Here is a 14584-nt window from a genome sequence, read left to right as displayed (position 1 = left end):
TTTTTAAAAATAAATAAATAAATAAAAAGTGTAAACTGGCCTTTTGTTTCTATGGCGGCGCGTCAGTTAAGTTAACTCCGGTCTCCATGGAAACGCGTCATTTAGACTGGAAAAACACAGCGGGGTGTTTACAGCGGCCTGACCCGGCCTCACTGCCTCCTGTGTCTGCCTTCATCTTTCGCATCCACCCGTCTGAAGAGTGAGTAAACCGCTGTCAAATAACCTAAATCACTACATAACAATGTTAGAATTAATGATAACAATAGATTGGTGTGTTTATACTTCCTCCATCTGACACTGGTGCAAGAAACGTAACGTCCGGCCACGTTAACGTCTGTATTTTGTGTTTATTTGACTTTATTAAGTATATTCACATCAGGGACCATGGACACAAATACATTAAAGATGCTAACTTATGCACCAGATTTAGCTAGGTTACTATGGCAACGTTAGCTGTTTTCATCTCATCCCTTTGTTTGTTTTTTTACAATTGTAATTTAAACACAAAAGTGTCTCAGATTGTAACACACATGCACAAAGCTTAAAGCTGGGTCCTATTCTTGTCTATTCTGGATGTTAGGAGCCAAAGAGTCATTTAATTGCATTATGAAATGATTTGCCCCCAAGACTTTGCATTACTCTACAGACCTAACCTTAACTAACACAACTAACTGGTAAAACTACTTTGTTTTGTTTTTTACAATTGTAATTTTAACACAAACGTGTCTCAGATTGTAACACACATGCCGTGCGTGTATGCATGCAAAGTTTAACGGTAAAGCTAGGTCCTATTCTTGTCTATTCTGGATGTTAGGAGCCAAAGAGTCATTTAATGGCAGTCTGAAATCATTTGCCCCCAATACTTTGCATTACTCTACACACCTAACCTTAACTAACACAATTAATGTTTGTTTGTTGTTGATGCTGTCACGTATACAGGATCAAAGACTACATGAAAACCAAACACTGAAAATATTTACAATACTTAACGTTACAAGTTCAGCTTAAGGGGGGACAATTAGGCCATAAGGAAAAGTGGCTTTCACAGTGATTTTCGTTCCCATGTCTGGGCACTACTTTGACTTTATTTTTGCTTTTTTACAAAGTCAGTACTGTTGTGGACATTGTGTTTAAAGTTATTCTCAAAATATCCTGCAGTTTTTTCTTAAGAGCCATATATTTATTTAAAAAAAAATGTGAACTACAAAAAAACAAAATCTTATGCTGCTATGTTTTGCTTGTAAATTCATTTTCACTCATTTTGGAAACAAAATCTCTCTCACAAACTGACATTCATACATATACCGTACATCTGAGACAAGTATTTGTGTGTAAGTATACTTAGATTTGAATTTAGCCTCGGACATATACAAAAAAAGAGAGAAAATGGTGAATAGCAACCAGTACAATTGAACATTTTGCTAAACAATGATGTTTATACATGCAAAATGTCAATAGCTAGTGTGTAATAAGAAGAAGTCAAAATTAAAATGAAGAACACTTCGGCCCAAAATTGCTGACAATAATCAAAATATGAAATAATGACAAAAATGGACGATGCACCAAAATATGCATTAAAATTCAGAATCTGTACACAATAGGGTATAAAACAATATTTACACACCAATGTGTTAATGTCACAGCATGTCTCAAGTACTTTTCTAACGTATTTTTTTTATTAGAAGTAACATTTCAAGAAAAATGGTGTTCGCAAAACTGCTATAATGAGTTTGGTGCACAGTAGAAAAAATAGTGCAAATAGAAAACACCCTTTAATACGCCTGACAGCAGATACACCTGTTCCACCTTGCTGCAGTTCTGCTTTTCACAGGATTATTTCACACCTGCGCCTGCATTAGCTGGATCCCCATCTGTTAGGTTGTCATCGTGCTCCTGACAGTGTGAACTACTTTGTGTTCCAGCGTTGTATCTCGAAACCAGGAGCGGCAGGGCGCTGACAACCTCAGCAATGCTGAAAATGTTTTGGTTGCGGAAGAAACGACGAGATTCGGCTCATCAGGTAAATGAACGCTGCTGAACAGTTAAAACAGAAAACTTTCTGTGTCCTCATCGCCTCCTTTCAATCTGTCAGGATCAGGATCGAAGGTCGGACGAGGAGAAGGCAGATACAAAGGTGAAACCAAAGAGTCCTGGCACGAAACCATCCCACACTATGTCATCTAAAAGGAAAGCCTCCAAGGTGACAATTTAGACATCAACCACAACAACAACTTACACCATTTGATGAATTAGAAATGACAACAGCCGCACTTTCTACCACGGTTTCAGTAGAGCCGCATCAAGCGCCCCTCTGAAGTAATACACAATTACACTTCAAAACCTCTTTGCTTGCCTCCTGCAGACGTCCCCCCGCAGCTCGGAGAAAAGTGCTTCGTCTGAGCCAAGGAGCCCCTGTAATAACGGCCCGGTGTCCTGCCTTCAGGCTATCTCCAGTGCAACCCCGAGCGTGACTGCAGAGCTGGCAGCGACTTCAAAGATTCCCCACAGAGAAAAATCCCCCCTGGCATCCAGCTGTAAGTTTTCCAGGAAGCATTTTGTGCTGCAGGTTATACAGCAGCAGCACACTACTGGCCAGTTTTCTCACTACCTTTAGTAAGGAACCTTTAGTTCCTAGTTTCATTAACTGTTCTTTTGATATCCACTGTGTCTTTATTATGTGTGATATCTTTCCGACCACAGCTTTTCTTTTTTGTCTTCATCTCCTTTTTCCAAGGCAACAAAGAACACCACGGGAATGTGAAACTCAGCGAATTACACGGATTCACCAATTGGGAAGAAAAGAAGCAAACACCACAAAGCCAAGAAGTCCTGAAGAGCCAGATTCGAGATATCCTAAATAGATATGAGCATCGCAAGGAGTTCCTGGGCGCTACCACCACTTTCCCACATGTTCCCAGATGTGAATATGTACCACCAGTCTGCAGAGCACCTGAGTCGTCGTCATCGTCATTGTTGTCATCGTCATTGTCGCCATCGTCATTGTTGTCATCGTCATTGTCGCCATCGTCATTGTTGTCATCGTCATTGTCGCCGTCGTCATTGTCGTCATCGTCATTGTCGGAGTCGTCATTGTCAGAGTCGTCATTGTCGGAGTCGTCATTGTCGGAGTCGTCATTGTCGAAGTCGTCATTGTCGAAGTCGTCATTGTTGAAGTCGTCATCCTCGTCGTCGTCAGATGATGACCTACTAGACTCACTACTAGTCAAATATAGAGAGGCCCTCAATCCGTTGATGGTTTCTCGGTCCGGCACGGCCCCCGGTCGCATCTTTCCCAGCCCACATAGCCCAGAGACTCTCATTTCACACTTTAGTACATCAACGGTTTCACCCTCCGGACATGACGAATACATTCTCAGTCCTCCCCTGGAGCAAACGAGGCGACATCGAAACAGCGGGCTAAGCTCGGACTGTCCAACCAGGACTAGCTTCTGTCTGAATCAGTCTCCCCTGGCCAATATTGAGGAGGACCTTTCTGCAACCGATACACTGAAGTCTTCCACTGAGGCCTGCCGTCTAAGCACCTCTGGACTGCCGGATAATTCCAACGTGGACGATATGACGTGCCGTTACATCACAGAGGCAACGCGCATTGCAGATCGCCTGAAAAAAGCCTGGTAAGCTTCTGCTGCTAAAGACAAAAAGTCTCTAAAATATACCAACAGAGAGGATATATGCAAACCCAAACAAAGGTGATCATATGAGGAATAGAATGCTTTTTCTAGTAGATTCATTTAAAAAAAAACTAGAAGTCGCCACATTACAAAAGTCTGAAATCTTGTGTCCATTTAAGATGAAATTTAGGGCAGGGTTGGGCAATTCTGGTCCTGGAGGGCTACTGTTCTGCATGTTTAATGCTCTTCTCGTTATCAAGCAGCTGAAGCTTGTCGCAGTTTGATTATGGTTAGACTCAGGTGTGTTAGGGTAGGGAGAAGCCTAAAACATGCAGGACAGTGGCTCTCCAGTACCAGAACTGCCCAACCCTGTTTAAGGGGGGGGGACCCTCTTCAGATAGGAATTTAGCTATTACAGAACTGTCCTAATGTGGGAATTTCTAAAGTTAGGAATCATCCTAAATTGGGATGGCATAGACCCTGTCCTAACCTCAAAATAAGCGCCAATTGACAGCGGCCCTATTGGTATTAGTAATTGAATTGTACAGTTAAATTACCGAGCTTTCATTCAAAATATTCCATCATAACATCCTGATTCAGATACGAATAAAAGGTGTTGAATGTGAGTTGTGTGCTTCTCTTTAAAGGTTATTAGGGTTAGATGAGATTTCCGAAGCGGAGGAAGAGGACCAGTGTCGGATCTGCCGTGAAGGTGCCGACGGTTCACCCACCAACCCGCTGATATCCCCGTGCCTGTGTTCAGGAAGTGCGCGGTTCATTCACATCGACTGTCTGAAGGCATGTATCAAGGCCAAAGTGGAGATGGGTGAGTAGGTAGCCAGTGGAGTTAAGTTTAACTCGCCACAGTCTGACTGATCAGCAGGATAAGATACTGTCACAAAGAAGTGGAATGGAAAATAATATTTTTTAGGACATTCATTGATCATTGTTGATATGTTTTGCAGGGACGGGGCCCTATACTATCCGAATATGTGAAGTCTGTCAGGGGAAGCTGAAAGTGGACATAAGGACACTGAACTTTGACGAATATTACAGAGAACATCGGGTAAACTGAGACAGAATCACCCGACGGACAAGATCAAATAAAATATGTCGCTTCAACAGAATTGTAACTGTTTTGTCTTCATTCCCCGTTTTTAGGTGAACTCTGACGTTATCTTTGGTGGAATAACAGTCAACAGGGTAACTATACATTCTCAAAGCAAAGGATTTTCTGATTTTTCATTTAATATACTATTGTAAACAATGTGACGACCACAAAAGAAGCATAGAGAGAGCATATTAGCACTGAGGTATTTGGAGGGCAGGAACCCTGAATGCTGCAGTTAGACGGTCCAGTGTGGGGAACTTTTGCCCTCACTGACTAAAAACACGGGCCATTTAAACTATATAACAGTAATTAGTGCACACAGTTATCACCACCATGTGCCAATGTGATCTCATCTGCCTACGTCAACACTTGACCGAAGTCAAAAATGGATGGAGCATTCAAAGTGGTTTATTCTGTAACACTGTAACAATGGGACACACACACACACGGCATGAATCCCCATACTACTATGGGTCACTCTGTTGTGATCATATAGTGCAACAGTTCCAGTATCTTTGTAATAGCATGTTGCCATCAACAATAAATGCAATTAATTAAGATGGTAAAATAGAGCAATCAAACTACCAATCCTGAGAGTCAATATCAATGGTAAATGCTGATAGTTCATACAAATCATAGGAAACATACAACAACAAATAACAGTTATCGCTCAATTTCTGTCCGAACGAACCAAAAACCAACTTACCCACGGCGCAGGATTCCAATACGACTGTTTATCACCCATAATGCACTGCAGTAGTAATGTGTTTTTAAAAAGTAAATGGAAGTTTAATTAATTAAACAAAAATACAGTATAATGATTTAATCTACAGTTAGGCCTTTTGATCTTGGGGGCCATTTCTGCCCGTCCATTACATTTTTGTTTCTGACTCATCATAAAGACACCGCAAGAGACTGTTGTTGAATGATTACCACTATAAATAGACTGATATTTACAGCACTTTGATATGTGATGTAATTGCCTTTAACTATAAAGTTAATTATTACCCTGATATGGATATTCCTCCAAAAGTGCATGAGTCAAACCAGATAAAAACATATGATTGATATGATGAACATTATATTTTTCTGGCTTCAAACATTCTATGAAACTGAAGAACGCTGTTTTTTTTATTTGTAGAAAAAGGAAAGTGACATTTTTTTTGTATAAAGTGGCGTTTTTCATTCTGTCCTCAGATTGGGATATGGCAGTCGATTTTCAGAAGATTCAGGAGGAACGACTGACCCGTGTCATGTGACTCATTACACTCTTACATCTTGGCTGATGTGGAACAATGAGTATTAAAAATAAACACTTTGCATCTAACTCCAGTGAGAAGATCAATGTTGCACAGGAAATGTAAAAGCAATGGAGATAAACAGAGTAATAGGATTATGTTATTGTTTAACACAACATCTGTTACATTTAGTTAGTATAAGTACTCATTTCTATAATAACTAACCACTAACCACTCTCTTTATATATGAAGTATTTCAGTACACAGGTGCTGCTTTGTTTCAGTCCACATGTCTCATTTACAGCAGATGCAGGTTCTGAACCAACTTCTACAACTAGAAATGAACCTTAACCATAAACATTAATAGTATAAAGCGTGATTCAGTGAATGATTCCTATCAAGACTCAAGTTGATGTAACAAAGGAACTGGGTCTTACGATGTGCATTAATATCACATGAGTGAAATCCTTGATGCTCCTGGTTGAGATTCCTGTGATGTGGCTCAGTTCTCTTACGACCTGAAATGCACGAGAAGAAAGAATGAGCCTACATCAATAATGTTTCTGTGCACAAAAACATTAACTATGTTCACAATTTTGACATTTAAAACATTAAAAACAAATACAATTAAGGTGCCAATACTTGAGGTATAAAAAATGTTTTACCTTTTTCCATTTTCTGACAAAAAGGATGAACGTTGCCACGGCGATGACACCAACACCAAGAAGCATGCAGTCTTCAGTCACCGTCACAAACTTCTCTCTGTTTATAAAGAGAGTTATATTTAGTATTTAAGCTGCTACAAACTATATTTTTAATGGTTCAAATTAATATATCTGTGTTGAACAATCAAGGATTCATTTAATCTAAAATAAGTTTTTATCAGTTTAGCAAAACTAGGTTTAAAAAAGGTTGAATCCGGATTTAAAATGAAGTAGAGCTGTGCGTGTATTCTGCTGTGTTCCTTGTAGAGTTGTACACATGTATCTTTTACCACACGTAAAATGCACGGCGTAGTGGTCAGACGCTACTGTGCTCCGTGGCGGAGCATTTAGCAGCAGAAGAGACGGCTATTTCCCTAAGGAGTCAATGGAGGAACCACAGCTGAGCTATCAGGAAGCTCACACCCTACCATCCTGAAAGGTGTCAGTGATGTGTTCACAGCTTGCTTCCGCTGCCTCCAGTGGCCAGGAAATCAGTTATTGCATGTTTAATAACCTAAACAACAACCATATCAGGCCGTCATAATTTAACAGCTCTGCGTTGGGGGAGGCAAGCCAGGGGAAACATGACGGCATAAGACAAAATTTGAAATGCAAACAACAGTCAGTTCTCAGCTGGTTGTCGTATATTTAACTGCCAGTCGAGCAGCTTGTCCATTCTACCATGACAGCAAGCACCTGTTCCACACAAATCACAATGCGGCTGAAAGAGAAATGTAATACCTCTGTTCTCTGGGTGGGTTGACACACTCAGTGGTCGTCACTAACAAGGAGTCGTAGATGGCAGTCCGCTGTAGGCTGACGAACTGGAGAACGTGGTGGCACAGCTGATACAGGCGCTCCACGGGGGTGGAGGGCTCATTGTGTCCTACGGAAGTTTAGTCAGCTCTTTCAAAGACGGCTGTTCAATGGATATGACTGAAGTATCTTCACAAGACTGATTTCATCTTTATCTTACCAAGCACCTCCAGAAGGATTTCTAGATACGTCAGTGGGTTAGGAGCATTTAGCCTGAATTCAAGCCCTTTTAAGACCATCAGCTCTGACTCCAGGACAGTCTGCTTGGAAACACTGTGGCCCACTGAATGCAGAAAACGTACAGCAGTGTTGTTGTCGATTATCTAGGGAAAGAAAGGAAACCTTTAGGGGTCCAAGGGGGCAGGGGCCACGCGATGCAAGCAGCAGCATGGCTCCCAGTTCAAGCTGTGCTGGGAACCCTAAAGAATTTTCATTTGTTTATTTTTATTATTTTATTTTTCCATCAGTAAAACTCATCCTGCAGCCTACACCGTACAAGTTATGGAGTGGAAACTTTGAACTTTGGTTCAGACCCCTGCACATACGGCAGACACCAAAAATTACACATGTGCACCAGCAGGTGGCGCTATAATCAAGTTGAACGCGTTTTTGATGTAACTCCCACATCGTACCTCGCACATTAAAAATTCTTGCATTCAGGCTTTCACTGAACATACATGAATCTCGGGATATAGCCCACGGCCATTTCCGCCTCGTCTTTTTTCAGGATCACGATATATGCAAAAGCTTCTTTAAATAATAAAAGTTATTTCCCGAGCATCACTGAGGGTCTGTGCAAAATCTGACATCAATCAGCCACAAGCTGGGGCTGTTATTCATGTGAACAAACGCAGTATCTACTTCTTCAAATACCTACACTTTCTTTTTCAAACTACAATCTGTGCTGCGTTCAAGCCTGAACCTGCGAGTCCGAATTGCATTGCCTCTGCATGTCGCCAGGTCCGAGTTGCACGGGGGACTTGGACCCTGTTGATACCTGCTTGCAGGTCCAGTTCATTTCTATTCACAGAGTATTGAAAGTAAGTGATAATAGGCATTGTAGAACTTACTTGACTGTGCAAAGACAGTTTGCTTGCGAGTTGCACGCAAGTGAAGACAATGAGGGGGAATTTCTCCTTGACCTTGTCAAACACAGCATCCTCGTAACTTCCTGGTTGATCCGCAGCTGCACCAGGAGGCGTGTGCGTGCTCAACAAATCCGTGAGGTGCTTGACCATGAACCTGGGGGGAGATAATAATTCAGATAAAGGCACGGTTAAATCAATACTGGCATGGGTGTGGCGGGGAAAAGCAAATGTGCCGCTCCTTCTCACCTTTGCAGTAATTCAATGGCGTCGTATCCAGCCAGCGGATCAAGTCTTAGTTCTTTAGTTATCAGGAAGATGTATTCTGGTGAAAGGGAGATAAATAATGCTGCTTTGAGTGAACTCGTATGTTGGAACAGAGTTTATAAGACTATAATAAGAGAACACAAAATACATTTAATTAGGGAGTAAATGTGATGAGAGAGATCATCAGTGGTGGAAAATAACAACATAAACAACATTTAATGAAGTACAATCCTGAGGAACTTTCATGTTATTTGAGTATTTCCATTTTATGCTACTTTATATTTGTATTACACAACATTTATATGGTCAAATCAGTTACTAGTTTTTCCGCAGATTCAGATTAGAGCTAGGCAGTGTGATCAAAAATGAGTATTACAGTATTTTTCCCTTTTAAGACCATCAGCTCTGACTCCAGGACAGTCTGCTTGGAAACACTGTGGCCCACTGAATGCAGAAAACGTACAGCAGTGTTGTTGTCGATTATCTAGGGAAAAGGGATATTTTAGGGGTCCAAGGGGGCCGGGGCCACGCGATGCAAGCAGCAGTGTAGCTCCCAGTACAAGCTGTGCTGGGAACCCTATTGACTTCACAAGAATTTCTATTTATTTATTTTTATTATTTTGTCTTTCCATTGTTAAAACTCATACTGCAGCCTACACCTTACAAGTTATGGAGTTGAAACTTTGAACTTTGGTTAGGACCGCTGCACGTAAGGCAGACACCAAAAATGACACATGTGCACCAGCAGGTGGCGCTATAATCAAGTTGAACGCGTTTTTGCCTGTAACTCAGGTTTAGTGATTAGTGCTGGGCAGTGTGATCATAAATGAGTGTTACAGTATTTCTCTACATGCTTACGCAGAATATCACAGTATTATTTTTTTGCATGGTTGGGCCTTATTATGTCAGTCCGGTGTTCAAAAAACCTGTAATTCTGTAAATGTACTTTGCATTTTTGCCCTGGTTATGATAGTTAGTTGTGCGTTATTAATGGATGTGTTAAACATTATAACGGCTTATACCAAAGGCATGCAGTTAATAGTTCCCTCTCAGTGAACTTACAGCTTGCACCGTAGCATTCTTTGCAAATTAATCAAATTAAATAAGAGCCATTTCTCTCAAGGTATTATTTATGTTATTTGTTGTCAGTTACGAGCTTTTTGTGGTGATGCTAATTTGCATATATTACAATAAAAAAAATAGAAATGCATTCTATCAAGACGTCAGGGAATACGGAGAAAAAAGCCCTGTCATCATATAAAAACAAACTATAAGTGAAGAATATGTATTTGAAATCCGGATTCTCTTTTCTTTAAACTTATTTTTGAGTGAAATCACACGCGAGCCGTACAATTAAGGCATTAAACAACTGTGAATCACAACCATGTTGGTTTCTCAACACCGCCCACCTGCAAAAACACTAAAGCTGCATCGTGATTTGTGACTCGCCAGCTTCTTTTAGTCAGTTTGACGGAAACTTAAGTATGTATTTGCAAGTTCATTCAAATCTGTGCGGACGGCAGGTTCCTCTAAGGAAGCCAGCACTGACACTGGGTGCAGAAACAGCTTCTAACAGAATTACTGTACACTTAATTGATTTACTTAAATAAATGGCATGTTAGCTGTTGTGTGAACTCCAAGGAAGCATATGGATGTTCGTTAGAAGTCATTAACGCTGCTCTCCATCTGCTCCTCCTCAGTGGTGGGTCCGTCTGCTGAGCTGCAGCTGGGACACTGATACCTGCAGGAGTATTTATGGAGATCTGGCCTCTATAATATATAATAACAGGGATCACAATAACAGGTGTGTGACAGACTTTAGTGTGATGACAGGGTGCAGGTAGAGATGGTTACAGCGCTTGGTCAATTCCACCTGCTGACAAATTTATTTACATTACTACAGAATGATTATGCACCACAGTTCATTATTACAGCAGGTCATGCTGTGTCTATGAATAATAACTCATTTATATGCAGTTATTTTAAATATAGTAGCAAAAACAGAAGATACAGTTTCATATTATAACTGCAGCAAATGAAATAGCTGTAAATCATTTATTAAGAGGGAACTAATGTGTGTGACATTAGAAAACTAAAAACACCAGCTACTAATTTACACATATCAGATGTATATCACAGTAGCCGGATGTTAAGACGTAGGAAACGTTCAATTAAAACAGTATTTGTTACTCAAATGTATTTTTTGAAATGATTATTTTGACCATTTGAATGTTTTTGACATTTTGCACATTTGAAAAACCGATAGTAAATACTTAAATATAAATATTGGATGTATGATTCGCACTATCGTTTTAGTAGCCTATAATTATATTAAAATAAAAATGAACAGTGTGAGAAAGCAGATTGTTACATCAATATTTAATAACTGTCTTTGTGTCAGTCCGCTTACTTACCCATTACTCTGCTGTCTTTGAAGTGTCCGTTACATTCGGATAAACTGACGAGGTTATCTTTGTTCCTTTTGTTGAGATTAACAAGGAAATCATTGAGTAGATCAAAGGGGGCTTCCCGGAACTTAAGACTTACACTTTGGACCGGCGAAAAGAAACGTTTCGCCATTTTTACACCGACTAACGGTCATTTAACACCGACTATCAGTCGTTTGACACCGACTAACGGTCATTTAACACTGACTAACGGTCGTTTTACACTAACTAACAGTTGTTTAACACTGACTAACGGTCGTTTTTCACTGACTAACAGTCGTTTAACATTGACTAACGGTCGTTTTACACTAAAAGTCGTTTAACATTGACTAACGGTCGTTTTACACTAACTAACAGTCGTTTAACATTGACTAACGGTCGTTTTACACTAACTTACGGTACTTTAACACTAACTAACAGTCGTTTAACACTGACAAACGGTTGTTTAACAATGACAAACGGTCGTTTAACAGTGATTAACGCTCGTTTTACACTAACTTACGGTAATTTAACACTGACTAACAGTCGTTTAACACTGACTAACGGTCGTTTTACACTGACAAACGGTCGTTTTACACTAACTAACGGTAATTTAACACTATCTAACAATCGTTTAACAGTGATTAAGGGATGTCTTCTTTAAGTACAGACGTTTCGTTTATCACAATCAAGTCTACAAATTGGGAATTTATTTAAAAACTAAATTGAAAACCAAAACTAAATCATGTGTATATCTTGTATTTTCCACAAGATGGCGGCATTGACGCTGTTTTCAGGAGGACTGATGGGGGGGCTGATCCAACGTCTCTGGGTAGGAACCATAGCTGCCGTTTGGGGACTCTTTTGGGTGTTGCACAGTTTAATTCACTCGGTGCTTGACGGCGCAGATGTCAAAACATACGGATGGCCTCATCGCTCAGTAAATAGACGCACCCAGCATCAGCGCATAGGTTGAACGTCAGCTGCTCGTGTAACCGTCGCTGAACTAGCTCACTTGACTGTGAACATGGCCGACGAGACGCCGAAGGTGTCCAGTGCTCGCGTCGCGACCAGGATAGACCCCAACAAAGAGGGTCTTTCCCGGGAACAGCTGCACTTCATCCGACAGGTAGAGCTGCAGCAGTGGAAGAAGAAAACACAGCAGCTGCGGGCGCGGAACGTTGTGACGGGACTCGCCATCGGAGCGCTTGTGATGGGAATTTGTATCCTTGACATGCGCACTAACGTCAACACAAGGTGAACTATGTAACGTTAGCCTAGCATGCTAAAGTTACTCAAGGGTTCCTGGGTGTTGGACAACCAAGCATAAAGCCTAATGCTTGCTTGTCTCACCATTATCTGTTTGAAACATAACTACTTGATTTTGATGGGGTTGTAGATTTAAAACGTCAAGCTAAAATGTCTTTTAATAAGGTAACAGTTTGCTATTCATTGGATGCTAACATGCTAGCCTGACAGGAAGTTCCAGGTAATGCTAGCATTAACTGTAAAGCAGCTTGAAGCGCATTAGCAAAGTAATTTAAGCATTTAAAAAACAACTCATAAGTAGTTCATTAGTTTGCATAAAGTGTCATTTATTGTGTAAATCTGTCTCTGAAGTTACAGCTTGTTTTTGGCAAAGGAAGGTGAGCCACGGTCAGTCTGCATGATGACTCCAGGGTGTTACATCAGTCTCCTCCCGTAGCGTATGGAGGACTAAACATCACTTAAGTCTTAATAAATATATGAATGAATAGATACAGGAGTAAATAAATGCATGAATAATTGGGAACTCCTACCTCATTAACATGTGGATACATACATATATGTATGTATGAATACATACAGGAATAAATGTAAAGTATCTATTTATACATACATTTATTTATGCATTTATTGAGTTTTATTTATTTGATTCATGCATTTATTTCAGCATTTATGTATTTATACATTTATGTCTTTATATATTTTAAGTTGTGTCGTTCTCCACAGTAGTGAAATATATATATGCCTATGGTAGTGGTGTTCTTGCTGCAGACATAGATGCAAAGTTTAAAACATAAATTACATTAAAGAAATACATCTCAAAATACAGTCAGATACAATTCAAATTGCCAGAAGCTCAAATTAAATTCAGTTCTTCTGGAATTTTGGTGCTTTTTAAAATCGTTTAAGTGTTTTATTGAGGTTCAATAGTGTTTCGGTTTGACAGTAAATCAATTGAAGCAGGATTTTGGATCCAGTACATTTTGATTTGTGGATGTGGAAGTTTAGATTTTTTTAATGGATAGAAACAACCTTAAAGTGTTAATATTCTCTGTTTATTCTCTGTCGATGAATAAAGACAATAATTGACAGATAAATCGATACTCAGACTAACGGTTAGCTGCAGCTTTACACTAATGTAACGTTTATATTTTCCTCTTTGCTGTGAAATATTTGCCTTGACCACTTGCTCGCCTGCTAGACGGCTACACATTTTACTCAGTCGCCCAGGAACGGATCGTGGACGAAATGGATGAAGAGGTGAAGCGCGCAAGACTGCAGCAACCAAAGACCGGTGCCAACTGAGACGCGTTCGTCGCCTGCCCGTCGTTGTCCTGCACGTAACTGAGATGGGACTTATGTGGACACGGATGCCACTGGTTGATATTCCATGTCTTGACGCTGTTTCTTTATGTTGAGACAGCGCTGGACTTTGTTTTGTCTTGATCGCGAAGGTCAAATGTGTGGTTCTGCTGCTGACTTATAACTAGACGTGTCTTGATTTTGATTAAAGTTTGCCTGTCAGTGGTAAAGGACCAATCCGCTGACCTTCCACGCTACCCAGAATGCCAGACTGTAGAGTAAATACAACCCCTACCCAACAAGTTTCCAGCCCTGATCATGAGGTGTGCGTACAGTTCAAGGGGCATATCCTAAACTACAGTCAGATAATGATGTTAAGTCTACAGTGGCCTTTTAAGAACAGATGAAATGCCAGTGACACTCATGAAATGACACATATGAACCTGTTAAGACCTATTTATGTTGATAAAGTAATCATTTGTAAAATAAAAGTCTAATGTAATGATTTATTCAAACGCAGTCGTCTGTTTGTGCGAGAGAAAGCAGAACGCTTACAGGGTTGAAAGTTTGGGAATGTTGAGTTTACTCTGAACTTGTAAACACGATCTAAAAACGCACTCTACTATATACACATGTACAATCAACGGGGAAGCCAGTAGTCTAAAGCCTAGGTGGATTATTTTTTTCACAATTCATCAACGCGAAGAAATCATTTATCTTAAATTAAAACTTGCTAC

At 40.2% G+C, this 14584-nt stretch overlaps 2 protein-coding genes across 2 annotated transcripts; one reads left to right on the top strand and one right to left on the bottom strand.

The window, feature by feature from the left end:
* Nucleotides 1–6385: 6385 nt before the first annotated feature.
* cntd1 (cyclin N-terminal domain containing 1) lies at nucleotides 6386–11433 on the bottom strand (the record flags this gene model as incomplete). Its single annotated transcript, XM_083932158.1, has 7 exons — nucleotides 6386–6499; nucleotides 6647–6743; nucleotides 7427–7571; nucleotides 7662–7824; nucleotides 8572–8743; nucleotides 8836–8911; nucleotides 11268–11433. 7 exons carry the CDS (start codon nucleotides 11431–11433, stop codon nucleotides 6386–6388), a joined length of 933 nt encoding a protein of 310 aa, XP_083788284.1.
* An 829-nt stretch (nucleotides 11434–12262) lies between these two features.
* On the top strand, nucleotides 12263–14354 carry coa3a (cytochrome C oxidase assembly factor 3a). The gene is made up of 2 exons (XM_083933367.1): nucleotides 12263–12502; nucleotides 13747–14354. The coding sequence occupies exons 1-2, from the start codon at nucleotides 12307–12309 to the stop codon at nucleotides 13848–13850; spliced, it is 300 nt and encodes a 99-aa protein (XP_083789493.1). The 5' UTR covers nucleotides 12263–12306; the 3' UTR covers nucleotides 13851–14354.
* The last annotated feature ends 230 nt before the right edge of the window (nucleotides 14355–14584 follow it).

Source organism: Echiichthys vipera (genome assembly GCF_963691815.1).
Source record: "Echiichthys vipera genome assembly, chromosome: 18".
NCBI lineage: Eukaryota > Metazoa > Chordata > Actinopteri > Perciformes > Trachinidae > Echiichthys > Echiichthys vipera.
Note: the sequence above shows the minus strand (reverse complement) of the source record. Positions and strands in the feature narration are given on the sequence as shown.

Bases quoted from the DNA above. Each gene is read 5' to 3' on its own strand.
- coa3a (XM_083933367.1), top strand. From the start codon at position 12,307: ATGGCCGACGAGACGCCGAAGGTGTCCAGTGCTCGCGTCGCGACCAGG. The intron at 12,503-13,746 runs GTATCCTTGACA...CTCGCCTGCTAG, and splicing joins AGCGCTTGTGATGGGAATTT to ACGGCTACACATTTTACTCA.